Source organism: Podarcis bocagei (genome assembly GCF_964188305.1).
Source record: "Podarcis bocagei genome assembly, chromosome: 14".
NCBI classification, from domain to species: Eukaryota; Metazoa; Chordata; class Lepidosauria; order Squamata; family Lacertidae; genus Podarcis; species Podarcis bocagei.
In genome coordinates, this window is record NC_138139.1 from 43,779,711 (window position 1) to 43,794,007 (window position 14,297).

At 45.8% G+C, this 14,297-nt stretch overlaps 1 protein-coding gene across 2 annotated transcripts in view; it reads right to left on the reverse strand.

Moving 5' to 3' along the window:
* FAM20C (FAM20C golgi associated secretory pathway kinase) overlaps positions 1-14,297 on the reverse strand; it is a 105,546-nt gene that overhangs the window by 58,253 nt on the left and 32,996 nt on the right. For both annotated transcript variants that reach the window (XR_014001904.1, XM_081169531.1), the window contains exon 3: positions 4,253-4,331. Coding sequence is in view for 1 of the 2 variants with exons in the window: in XM_081169531.1 (XP_081025657.1) it covers positions 4,253-4,331 (79 nt within the window). In the remaining variant the exon portion in view is untranslated. The remainder of the gene's footprint in view (positions 1-4,252; positions 4,332-14,297) is intronic.

The window sequence follows — 14,297 nt, forward strand, 5'->3', positions numbered from 1 at the left end:
CTGTCTGGTTCCCTGTAACCTCACTTCTCGCAATGAGGGAACCAAAACAACAGATGCTCTACTACCGAGAACCAGGAGATCCTTTTGGCAGCCTGGTTCCATCATCCCTGACCACTGGCCATGCTGGGTGGTGCTGATGAGAGCGGGAGTTCCAACAACATCTTTAGAGATGCAGGTTTCGCTATCCCTGAAATAGTGGCCTGTGCTCCATCAAGCAGAGCACATGCCCCCCTCCCACAAAAAAATCCGAGACTGGGAGGAAAAAGCCACCAGGCCAGAAAACATGATTTGTGAGCCCCGCTGATTCTCATTTGAAAAATTAAGTACTGCAGTCTTCTGAAGGCTTCATACAGGAAACCTGATGTTTAGCATGGATGTGAGGAATACTAAATAGACACTCAAAGCCACTTATCCTCCACGACTCTCCTGCTTTACGGACCCACTTGGAGGGAACTAATAATTGAACTTCTATACCAGGGAAACAAAGCAAGGAAATGAGCCTATGATTGCAGCAAGGCCCCAACACGGATGCTGAACGGCTTTGTTAAACCTTCGGTGGCCCCAAGCAACTTTGCAAAACCCAGTGTAATAAACACACCACGCTTCCACTTTAGTGTTGACCTCCTTCAAGTGTGCCCCTGCCTTTATTCAAATTTCCTTACCTCCGCTTTTGATTTCCACCCTCGTCCCTAATTTGAAAGTCCAATCCCTCCTGGGTTAAGAAAACCAAGCCTACGGTATTTATCGCCCCAGGTGCCCTTCTGCTTTCCTCGGCTTGCTTTAGGTTCTTGGAATCCCCTCCCCAAACAGAAATCTTGATGGGTGCATTATCATCCTTCAGGATGACAACCACAGGGCTCGCCTCCAACACAAGTCACTAATATGGAACGTCCATCCAATACATTATTTTGCACATTCTCCCAACAAAGAAAAGGGCAGCAACTCGAGGGCAGAGCTGGTCTGCAGGTAAAGGGTGCCAAATTTAAGCCCCAGTTAACCTCTAGTTAGGGACGCGGGTGGCGCTGTGGATTAAACCACAGAGCCTAGGGCTTGCCAATCAGAAGGTCGGCGGTTTGAATCCCCGCAATGGGGTGAGCTCCCGTTGTTCTGTTCCTGCCAACCTAGCAGTTCGAAAGCACGTCAAGTGCAAGTAGATAAATAGGTACCGCTCCAGCGGGAAGGTAAACGGTGATTCTGTGCGCTGCTCTGCTTCGCCAGAAGGGGCTTTGTCATGCTGGCCACATGACCCGGAAGTTGTACACTGGCTCCCTCAGCCAATAAAGTGAGATGAGCGCCGCAACACCAGAGTCGGTCACGACTGGACCTAATGTTCAGGGGTCCCTTTACCTTTACCTAACCTCTAGTTAAAAGGATCCGAGATGAGAAAGGCCTAGATCCGAGGCCCTGGAGAGCTGTGGCCGGACAGAGAAGTTTTGTTTACTACAAAACCAAACCGGTACCAGGCACAATCCTGCATTGCACGGGTTGGACTGGATCAGGCTTCCTCAACCTCGGCCCTCCAGATGTCTTCAGCCTACAACTCCCATGATCCCTAGCAAGCAGGACCAGTGGTCAGGGATGATGGGAATTGTAGTCTCAAAACATCTGGAGGACTGAGTTTGAGGAAGCCTGGACTGGATGATCCTGGATGCCCCATCCGACTCTACAATTCTATGATCAGAACATAGCCCTGCTGGATCAGGCCAAAGGCTTATCCAGTCCACCTTCCAGTCAGTGGCCAACCAGATGTTTATGGAAAACCCAGGAGCAGAACACAGCGCAGGATCTCTCTCCTAACGTTGTTCCCAGCAAGTGGAATTCAGAGGCACAACCCTGCTTTTTCCAGAGCTGCAGCACATCTTCATCTTAACCCTAGCATCCAGGTCTGCTGCTGTTCTTCAATCTGATCGCCTTTTGGGTAAGCAAAGATCTGTGAACCACCCTAACACCACCGGGCAGAACTGTAGTTTCCCCATAAACTAGGGCTGCTATACATCCAGATATTTCTGGACATTGCCGGGATTTCAAAGGTGGGATTGAAAAATTGAAAGGTGGCCTTTGGGGGCCTTCCTTAAAAAACAACAACACATCAACAACGTTCGGGGTGTCCTGGTTTTTACTTTTTTGAAATATGGTAATCCTACCGTCAACTACAATTCTCAAAACTAATGTTCCCAGGATTCTTTGAAAAGAGTCGCCTGTTTCAAATGCATAGTGCATATGTAGCCTAGGAGAATGCAGAAGATTGATTGGCCACTGGCTGCAGATGCTCCATTTGATACAGGACAAATCATAAGAGGTCTCTGCCCTGAGGGGCCTCCAGATGTTATTCTTATCATTCCTGACCGCTGGGCATGCTGGCTGAGTCTTTTGGAGTCCCAACAGTCTTGGGAGGGCCACACATTCCCTATTCCTGCTCTTAAGTAGACAATGCACAGGACTGGACTGTTTGTGACTGAGACTGTTCCTTGCAGGGCCTGGTTGGGGCAGGAAGAGAGGGAAAGGTTGTTGATGGCACCAGGTAAATGGTAGAGATCATCAGAGATTATCACAAGGCCCCAAAAGGTTTTAACTAGCACAGATTGGAGGATTAGCTCCAATCCAAAAGGTGTGGAGATGTGAGCAACTGGGCAAGTCTGTCTGTAGGAGAACGTTTTTTCCATTATCTTTTCATCTGCTCTGTTAATCAGAACCAGCAGGGGATTCGGGTTTTGTGAAGGGGGATTGGAGTAGCTATGCACAAAATAACTTCAAGCCACCCATAAAATATCCCCAAACAGGCAGCCAAGCGGTGCTGGGAGCTTGAGAAACGCAGGCGCTTTGGTGCATTTTCTCGACCACCTCGCAGCTTATTGCAAATTCAGAGATCTAAATCAGAGCAGTCAGCCTGTTCCCCCCAGGTTTAGCTTGATCTGGGGCCAAGAAGACACTTAAATATCTGGCATGTGCAGGATCCCAGCAGCTTGTAGACAGCTGGTTGTATGCAGGTGTGTGTGTGTGTGTGTGTGTGTGTGTACACACATATATGCTGGTTTTACTGTATGTAGGCATTATTATTTTTTGCTTAAAATACTGCACATCACTTTGAGTTGCCATAGCAAAAAAGCAACTAACAAATTTAATTAATTAATTAATAATATAATAATTTGGATTTTTATTTTTTTTACTTACTGATGCAATCATGAGCACAAATCACAAATGAATATACAACCAAAGGGAAATCTGGGAGCGGCAGGGCAGGGGGATGCATTTGGCTATTACTGTAAACGTGAATCAGTTTTCCTACCATCTGAAGATGAATTATTTTCCAAGCTCTTCCCCGCAATGAGTCCAAGGTAAATCTGGAATCTTAAACCCAAATCTAACTCATGAGCCTTAACCCATATTTGACCTTCCCTGAGTTCGTTAATGTCTGGCAGAGGTTCATACAGGAGGCAAGTTGAAAGCAGTAAGACATCTGCAAAGCAAATGAGCTTTTCTGGTTAGTGCATGCTTGCCTTACCAACCTGAGTTGAGTTTACGCCTCTGGTCATGAATGTATCCTCAGCACAAAATATTATTTCGTGCTATGTCTCCATCCCCCATGCAAATATCATCTACACCTGACTGGAGGTGGGGGTTGATTGGGACCAATGTAGGGGAAAGCGTTAAAAGTCCCTTTTATTTATGCTGTAGTCTGCACCATAGGGACGCGGGTGGCGCTGTGGGTTAAACCACAAAGCCTAGGACTTGCCGATCAGAAGGTTGGCAGTTCGAATCCCCGCGACGGGGTGAGCTCCTGTTGCTCAGTCCCTGCTTCTGCCCACCTAGCAGTTCGAAAGCATGCCAGTGCAAGTAGATAAATAGGTACCACTCTGGTGGGAAGGTAAACGGCATTTCTGTGCGTTGCTCTGGTTCGCCAGAAGCAGCTTAGTCATGCTGGTCACATGACCCGGAAGCTGTACGCCGGCTCCCTCGGCCAATAAAGCGAGATGAGCGCCGCAACCCCAGAGTCGGTCTCTACTGGACCTAATGGTCAGGGGTCCCTTTACCTTTACCTTTAGTCTGCACCAGATTCCACACACACCCGAGGCCTCCCTTTAATTTAAAAGCAGGTAGGGGCACCCAAACAATCATTGCTCCTTGTGTCATTGCTGTCATATCTCTTTCCACCACAAGCTTGGCTACAGACAAGAATGCCCATTAGTGATCTCTTCGCAGGCATCAGAAATTTTGTAAACTTGCTTTTTAAAGACAGGGATTTCCCACTTACTTCATTGGCTTAAACAAGGCTTGCCCGTAATTCTGGAATGTCATTATCAGTTTGAGCTGGGTGCCTCCTGATTTCATTGCTGTAGAGGAAGGGGAAAGCAGAAGGGGAGAAAGAAAGAGAAAAATAGTTAAACCATGCCCGAACAGTTCAATAGACACCCAGCAAATTTTTAATACTGAAATGTCACAGTTAACCACCTGCAGCGAGAAAGAAGGGTTATTTATAGGGCAGTCAGCATCAAAAACACAGCAGTGCCATTTTTAACACTGGGAAGCTTTTTTCATGTGTGGTCTCCTTGAGAGCTGGATGAGCTTGTCAGTTTCGATTTCTCCCAGTTGCTCAGTTTTCGGTCTCAACTTCACCAGATTTCCACATCAGTTTGTGAATTATTAGTACTGTTATTTTAAAAAGCCCTCGTGAAAATTCACCAGCCTTTTAGCACGCATTTTCCTAGCACATGCAAGCAGACTTCCCTTGCAAGCATTTTAGCACATGGTTTCCACAAATACATGCATTTCTGTGCATATAGTATATGCATGTTCCCCTAATATATGCATTCTTATTCTCTTTTGTTGTTATTGGGAAAACTGGATTGCAAAATCTGGAAAAGGGGAAATTTGCAAGGCAATGTGCACTTTGGTCTCCATATTGGATAGGCTCATACTGAAGCAAGAAGTGAACCAATATTTATCCCCCATTCCTAGCTTCCCCTCAAGGCAAGGTTAAGAACAGAAGAATAGCCAGTTGAACTATGCCATTGACCCATCTAGTCCAGCATCTTGTTCTCACAATAGTAAACCCCAAATGCCTGTGGGAAACCAGGACACAGAACATCAGGACAAGAGTACCCTTGCCACCCCATTTTTTCCAGCAACTGGTACTGTATTCAGAGCATTGCTGCCTCTAGCTGAGGAGGTAGACCATAGCCATCATTGCTCGCAGCCACTGGCAGCCCTTTCCTCCATGAATTTACAAAAGTAAGGCCACATCTTCAAGTGCCACTTGGCAAGGACGTGCCAAGCAGTGTCTTCAGGAAGGAGGGTGATGCTAAGTAAAGTCCAGATCCAGGAGAATGTGGCTTGGCAAGGTATATTCAGAGCCAGACAAGTCTCATCAGGACCACGGATAGCTCCCAGTGGGTTGTTCTGCTGGCTCTGTTGTAGGTAATGGGGGGAATGTTGCCTTAGCAAAGAGCTGTATCCATCGGAAGCCCCATGAAGGCTAGCGAGCATGTCTTCTGGAATTGGACCCACCTCCCTGGAGAAGCTTTGCTCCTCATAGAACCATTGCCTGTTTCTGGAATCACTGGCTTCTCCAAGACAGAGGTTAAAGGGGCAGTCCTCAGAGTCTGAAGAAGGCAAAGCGGGTGTTGTTCCTAAGCTGGGAAAGTACAGGAGATGCTAAACACCCCCCCCCCCGAAAAACCCCCACACAAACCAACAGGGTTAAGCATCTTAAGAATATTAATAAGAGCCTGTTGGATCAAGCCAAAAACCCATCTAGTCAGCATCTTCTTCTCACTGTGGGTGACCAGATGCATATGGGAAGCCCATAAGCAGGACCAACTCTCCCCACTTGTGATTCTCAGCAGCTGGTTTCCAGAGGCAAACTGCCTCCAGCAGTGAGGTTGAAGATAGCTACGATGGCTAGTAGCCACTAGCCTCATCTCCCAATTTTTCTTCCTTATTTGGATTCTCTTTGGAGGCATTGCAGGCGGGGCTGGGTTCAGGGGTGGTAACACATATGCACAAACACACAAGTCATCACACCAGCAGCAGACAACATGTAACAAGCTGCACCTTAGCTTTTAAAAGCACTATCTTCAAAGCTGATTCTGTCAGGCAGCTTAGTGTGTGCAACTTCGTCCTTTCTTTAAATAAATAAAAAAAAATAAAAACCCCTTCCTTCCAAAGGTCAGATAACCCACATCTTTTGGAGAGCTGACAAAAAAATAATCCAGATTTATTTTTGGGGGTGTGCGTGCGTAAATAAATGTCACATTATTCTACTTCAGATCTGTTGTCCTTCAGTTTCTTTGGCCCTGTACGTTTTCTCTCCCTGAACCAATGATATTAGCTACACGTCCTTTTAATTACTCCTCTCGGTGCTCTGTTACTGATAGGTCACCAGCTTGTAATCTGTCCTTTTCCCTCCTCCTTTCTTTTCTGTGCTACAAATGTTATGCAAATCCGGTCAGTTTAATTACTCTTCGGCTCGAGCAAAACAGTCCCTCCAGCCTCGCTGTTTTCTGCTGACCCTAGCCTTCTCTTGCATTACCGACCCATCCCACAGGAACAAATAAATAATTAGAAATTAAAGTGCATTAAGCAATTTGCACCGAATAGGCAGAGCAGGAACGCACAGGTTTCACATATTAGATTAAGTTGGTGGTGCTGAGTAGGCCAAAACTCGGAATGCATTTAAGGGGAGAAAAGCATGCTGTCATTTTAAAGAAAGCAAAACCTCATTTCCAGTACTCGAAGCAGCTGCCTGAAGTCAGGTCTCTTGCAAATGCACAGCACATGGTAACAAAATTTCGCCATACATTGTCAAGGCTGCTTGAGAACACGCCGTGTGTCCTCATTTCAACTCTCTTCACTTGTTTATAAAACAAGTGGCACCTGAAACAAAATGTTGTTTGGTGGGCTACTTCTGTTCAGGGGTCCTTCTAGGTAGCCAGCCAGCCAGCCAGCCATTCCCTTTCCAGAATACAGTGGTACCTCGGGTTACATATGCTTCAGGTTACATACGCTTCAGGTTACAGACTCCGCTAACCCAAAAATAATACCTCGGGTTAAGAACTTTGCTTCATGATGAGAACAGAAAGCGTGCGGCGGCAAAAGGCAAAACCCATTAGCTAAAGTGGTGCTTCAGGTTAAGAACAGTTTCAGGTTAAGAACGGACCTCCAGAACGAATTAAGTACTTAACCCGAGGTACCACAGTACTCCATTCCCTTTCATTCTCCCTCTCTGGTTTTTCATGTCCCTATTGATGATCAATCAGTCAGCATTTCACAGCGACTACCAATTCTCAGTCCCCATTTGGACTGGGTTATTGGGGAAGGGTTGCCCTAGGGTCTGCCAAAGGTTTTTTGAGTACAAAATTTGGGGTTTCTCCAAGCCTGCTTATGCGTCCCTATTGCCTTTGAATGATTCTGTGCTTGCTTTATCAATATCCAGACTCAAAGAATGAGTCTGCTGCCAATGTATGAAGATTATCAGCTTGTGGTACCATGCAGGTGGGCTTTTTCACTGATGGCGCCAGTGTTGCGGAATGCCCCCCCCCCGAAATCAAAGAATCATAGAACTGTAGAGGTGGAAGGGACCCTGAGGATCATCTAGTCCAACCCCCCGCAATGCAGAAATATGCAGCTGCCCCTTATGGGGATTGAACCTGCAACCTTGCCATTATCAGCACCATGCTCTAACCAACTGAGCTATCCAGGGAGTAAATACAAGAGGCATTGTTAATGTTGGTATTCCACCTCATCCTGAAGGCACACTTGTTTGGGCAAGCAGAACTTCTGGTTTTATTTTATTTTTATTTTTAATTTATTTATTAAATTTGTATGCTGCCCCTTCATCCACAGGTTTCAGGGCAGTTCAGCTTTCTTTAAGTCTTTTTAACTGCTATGCTTTTTAATTGTGGATTTCTTATGGCGTATTTTTACTATCTATTGATTTCACTGTTGTAAACTACTTAGAAGCCATTTTGGCAGTATATGAATTAATGAATAAGAATAATCATGCAGAACAGGAGTGCGAAATCTTTTTTGGACTAATGACCACATTCGTTACTGGGCAATCTTTTAAGCGCTACGTGCCAGTGGCAAAATGAGCCAGGCAATGGATGCAAATTTTGTACACTAGGGTAGTTTTTTACACACATGCATGAAACCCTCTCTAGCCTCCATCCAGAGCAGGGGTCAGCAAACTTTTTCAGCAGGGGGCCAGTCCACTGTCCCTTAGACCTTGTGGGGCGCCGGACTATATTTTGTTTGGGGGAAGAACGAATTCCTATGCCCCACAAATAACCCAAAGATGCATTTTACATAAAAGTACACATTCTACTCATGTAAAAACACGCTGATTCCTGGACTGTCCGTGGGCTGGATTGAGAAGGTTATTGGGCCAAATCTGGCCCCCCAGACAAGCAAAAGGCATTATCACTGCCAATATGACCATAGTGATTCATTTTTTGGCACTTACAGGCTCTTGACTATTCCTTGTTTATGAAAACACTTGCAGAATCATCCATCCTACCAGGTCGATTTTGGACTTTCCCCAGCAAACACAACTGATACCTTGAGCAATCATCCACCCAGCAGCTTAGCATTCTCCTGGGAGTTTGACAAAAGAACGAAAGTGACCAGCCCCTGCCCAAACCTCCTGCCAGCAACAAAATACAAAACCATTAACCAAACTACAAATACATCCAGAAAAAGCCAAATATATAGCTGTAAGAACCTAAGCCATGAGAGATAAGCTCAGCTCAATGTCAGAAAGTCCTTTGGCATTTGGCCACACACAGCCTGATAAATGGGATGCGGGTGGCGCTGTGGTCTAAGCCACTGAGCCTCTTGGGCTTGTTGATCAGAAGGTCAGCAGTTTGAATCCCTGCAAGGGGGTGAGCTCCTGTTGATCTGTCCCAGCTCCTGCCAACCTAGCAGTTCAAAAGCACGCCAGTGCAAGTAGATAAATAGATACTGCTCTGGTGGGAAGGTAAACAGTGTTTCCATGCGCTGCTCTGGTTTCGGTGTTCTGCTGCGCCAGAAGCGGCTTAGTCATGCTGGCCACATGACCTGGAAAAACTGTAGTCGGGCAAATGCCGGCTCCCTCAGCCTGTAAAGCGAGATGAGCACCGCAATCCCAGAGTCGTCTGCGACTGGACTTAACTGTCAGGGGTCCTTTACCTTTTTTACCTTTTTAGACTGATAAATACACACTCATTTTACATCATGCAATTGGGGGAGGAGGGGTTCCTTCCTGCAAAGGGAGTTGACATATAGCAGGAGCAAGCGTCAAGATGGAATTTATCCTTTTGGTAAAATAATTGTGGCATTATACCCTTTGAAGTTTGGCAAAGAGATTTTCAAACTCTCAGTGTTCCAAACTGCAATCGTTTCCTAACAGCTTTCTGCACCCTTAGAAAACTACAGTTCCCAGGATTGTGTGTGTGTGTGTGTGTGTGTGTGTGTGTGTGTGTGTGTGTATTTGCCCCACTCCAGCCCTGGAAAAAAATCATGCAGACTGACAGCATCCCCTAAAAAAACCTCAAAAAGGAAAAAACCCTACAGGAAATAAGAAGAATCTGCACAGACATATTTTCAACGGAGCATTATGTATGGCAGGGGTAGCCAACGTGGTGCTCTCAAGCCGTTGTTCATGTTGGCTGCAGCTGATGGGGATTGGAGGAATGGAACAACGACTGGAGGATGCTACATTGCCAATCCCTGACATTATGGTGCTCCAAGAACTGAGAAGTCCATAAAAGCCTGAAGCCTGGCAGGGTCTGTGTACGTCATCCAAATCGACTCAAATATATGCCCAGCCCACCCACGCGTTCCCAACCACACTGAGTTTCATGTTCTTGTTTCTGGTCCTATTTTTATGAATGACACATGGCAATTTTGCTTTGCATTCCTGTGTCAGACCAACCAATGTCCCCCCCCTTTCCTTTCCTTTCCCCCCCCCCTCTTTTACAAGAAAGCCACTCACGTTTCCAAGACTCTGTTTGCACATTTGGAGATGACAACTCGAGACTCTCGTTTCTGTCCAAACAACATTGTCATAAGGATTTACAGCAGGCAGAACTGTGTCAACAGTTTTCAAGGAAGCCACATAATAATGACACTAAGTCATTGCTGCCAGTAATGGCCTTGGAACGGCATGCTAACGAGGCCTCAAAATGGGAGGCCAATTTGGCTCCCACCAGAATTTCCAGCTCTGTTTAGCAGCAAAAAGACTACCAAGTTTTTTGTTTCTTTGTTTTGTTAGAAGAAAAACTGCTCCCTTTCTCTTATGGGGTATTCCGGAGCCTGTACATGGGCTCCTTATTGGTAGGAGAAAATAACAGAGGCCAAGCAGAGTAAACTGAAAAGCAAAGCGGCTAGTAAGCCTGATCTTTATTAAAGGAACTGTTGCAACAGGGTCTCCACTCACCACACACAGGAGGGAGGAGAACCCTGAACAATGGTGCACAAGCTCTTAGATAGACTTTTGAAACTGCCCACCCTGTAGCTCAAGACCACTCCCCTAAAACATCATACATACATCACAGAAGGAGGTGGTCTACAGCAGGAGGAGGTGGTCTACAGAAGGAGGTGGTCTCTCAGCTATCTGCCTATCTCCCATTCCCACCACCCTTCTGAGTAACACCCCTCCCCACCTTCTCACTATATAGAAGGATCTGGCAACTTCTGTTTCAGTGTATCTGAAGAAGTGTGCATGCACACGAAAGCTCATACCAAGAACTAACTTAGTTGGTCTTTAAGGTGCTACTGGAAGGATTTTTTTTATTTTGACTACAGCAGAGGAGTCAGTCTTCAGCAGAAATCCTTTCTGCCGGGATACCTGATAATGGTCACTGATTGCATTACCTGGGCAGCCTGGCCATTCTTTTGTGATGGTTAATACTTTAGTTCCTGAATTCAGGTCACAGGCTCACCCTATTCATACACAAATACGCCCTTAAGACAAGATTTGCAAGCGAAAAGACAATGGGGAGGCTTTCCCCATTTGCCTCCCTTACTGCAGAGGAATATTTGAGGTCATTGGGAGAGTCAAAATGGCCCCAGGATTGCTCTCCCATACTATTTCAGACACATGGTTCATATATTTAGATATATATTTGAGACCCAGAAATTCTTATAACAGTTTACTTCTGCTTTCTGCCTTGCAATAGTCTCATGTGCAGGAAGGCGAAAGGGCCTTGTTTCCCTTTCAAACCCTGTATTTGTGGCACACACCACTTTCCCCCATCTGCTGCAGTTTCTCTTCCACCAGAAGATCCCTGTTGGGTGGGGTGGGTGTAGTTTGGCCAAAGCAGTCCCTTGGGCCATATAAGAAAGCCTGTTTGCACCCAGGGGCTGGAGGTTCCACACCACCTTTCAGTTGGTCTTGATAAAAGTATGACTCCATTAAGACACTGGATTTCCCCCACCCAACAGATCCACAAGGTTCTCTGAAAAGCCTCAAAAGGAATATAAAACCAGAGGTGTGATGTTTTTTTTTTAAGTTTCCTCTAATCACAGTCATAATCGCCCTTTCCCCCAGAAGCCCTTAGGTATGTATGAATGCTGGAAGCAGAGATTTTATTTTCGTCATAGCCTTTACAACTCCCCAAGGTATATATCATTAACTCTGGCAAAGATTACCCAGAACGTTTACATAGTGTTGAAAGCGCATTCAAATGCAAATGTTACTTTTAATCTTTCAGCATCTGAAAAAACACACCCCAAAGAATGGAAAGCAAAGAGTAAGTTAAGTAATCTTATATAAAGATTAACAAACAAACAAAAAGACCAGCAATCACCTTGACCCCAAAGTCAAGGGAGAAGGGCACAGCCAATTTGAGAGTTAGAATTTCAGCTTACTTTTACTTTCAGGTAAAAGAGGGGAGAAACTGGAAGAGTTTCAGGACTGTACTCAGGAAAGTGTTCCATGACTGTTTGGCTGTCGATCAAACCTTTAATTATATTCTCCTGCCCTGACCTCCTTCTCATGTCATCTTCCCTTTGGATCACCCGCCTTTCCATTTCCCAAAAACTTTCTATCTTACTGGAACATTTTAGATGACAGCTTGTATGCTGGAGAACAATTTCATATTGCAAAGGATTCTGGGGGATCTTCTCAGATGCATGTCCCAGCACAGGATCCTAGGGCAGGACTCCAGTTCCCATCAGCCTCAGCCACCCTGGCCAATGGTCCTGAGATGATGGGAGTTGTAGTCCAACAGTATCCAGAAGGTAGCACATTGGCTATTCTGGATTTAGGCTTTCCTTAAGGTGGTCCTTAGGAGAGTTATTCAGCCTGGCCCCAACAGATGCAATAGTTACAGAAGAGGAGACATGCACAATTCTGTCCATTTAGCACCTATGGTGAGATGAAGCCAGGAGTGGAGACCCTTTGGCCCTCCAGATGTTGTTGGACTCCAACGCCCATCATTTCCAACCAGCTTGGTTGATGGTCAGGGATGATGGGAATTGTTGTCCAGCAACCTCTGGAGGACCACTGGGTCCTCATCCCTGCTGTAGGGTCAAATCAATGGACTCTAGCTAGGCCTTTGGTTCTTGATCTGTATCAGCGGACAGTGTGCCCCAGAAGATGTCCAACAGCCGCACATTGCAGGGGAAGAGCAGTTGTGTTTGATAAGACTAAGACATTTATACCATACATCTGAAGCACTGTGATACCACTTTCAGCAGTCATGGTCTCCACCCCCATCGTTCAGCCCGGACACTGAGATCCAGCACCGAGGGCCATCTGGCGGTTCCGTCATTGTGAGAAGTGAGGTTACAGGGAACCAGACAGAGGGCCTTCTCGGTAGTGGCGCCCGCCCTGTAGAATGCCCTTCCTTCAGATGTCAAAGAGATAAACAACTACATCAGAAGACATCTTAAGGCAGCCCTGCTCAGGGACGTTTTTAATGTGTGACATTTTAGTGTATTTTTGGTCTCTGGGAAACCCAGCCAGATGGGCAGGGTACTAATAAATTATTATTATTATTATTATTATTATTATTATTATTATTATTATTATTATTATCATGGCTTCCCCCAAAGACTTATGAGAGCTGTAGTTTGTTAAGGGTGCTGAGAGTTATCACGATGCCCCTATTCCCCTCCCAGAGCTACAATTCCCAGAGTTCCCTGTGAAGAGAGTGAAGTGACATTTAAAGCGAGTGGTGCTGAGAGCTTCTCAGTTAATACTCATAATCTCAATGTCACGCCCACATGCTCTAGACTGGAGATGAAAAGTCGCAGTCAAAAGGGGAACCTTGCCTAAGAGGACATCTCATGGTCACGGGGTGGACTTAATATTGCTCAACCCCCCTCTCCCAGAGGCCTTTTTCCATAGCCCCAGTTATTTATTTATTTATTTTATTTCCTGCAAAAATTGTATGCCGCTTGATTGTACAGGCAAAACAAAACCCAAGCAATTAACAAAAAAGGAATAAAATTATTGCTAAAAGCAGCTAAAAACAATTATTTAAATATTGTAAAAAATAAATAAATCAGTGATAAAACAAAAACAGATTAAAATACAAGTCAACAGTCAACATATCTGGGTAGGCTTGTCTAAACAAAAATGTTTTTTAGCAGGCGCTGAAAAGAGTACAGTGAAGGCGCTTGCCTGACGTCAATAAGCAGGGAGTTCCAAAGGGTCCTGCCACACTAAAAGATTGATTTCTTACAAAACAAGGAAAGGCATTACGTGGCACCTGTAACCAGTGCCAGTTCTGCTGTTCAAAGCAACTGAGTACATAGGGTACGGTGATCTCAGAGGTCCCAAGTTGTTAAGGGCTTCATATACTAACTGTGGGATGCGGGTGGCGCTGTGGGTTAAACCACAGAGCCTAGGACTTGCCGATCAGAAGGTCAGCGGTTCGGCTCCTGTTGCTCGGTCCCTGCTCCTGCCAACCAAGCAGTTTGAAAGCACGTCAAAGTGCAAGTAGATAAATAGGTACCACTCTGGCGGGAAGGTAAGCAGCATTTCCGTGCGCTGCTCTGGTTCGCCAGAAGCGGCTTAGTCATGCTGGCCACATGAACTGTACGCTGGCTCCCTAGGCCAATAAAGCGAGATGAGCGCCGCAACCCCAGAGTCGGTCACGACTGGACATAATGGGCAGGGGTCCTTTTACGTTTATACTAACTGTAGCACATTGAACTTGGTGCGCTAGCAATTCAGCAGCCAGTGCAGATCTCGGAGCACAGGTGTTATATGCCGACAAGGTCTCCTTCCTGCCAGCAATTGTGCTGCAGCATTCTGCACTACCTGCAGCTTGTGGATCAAGCGCAAGGGAACCCCCCCCCCCCCGTTTGGT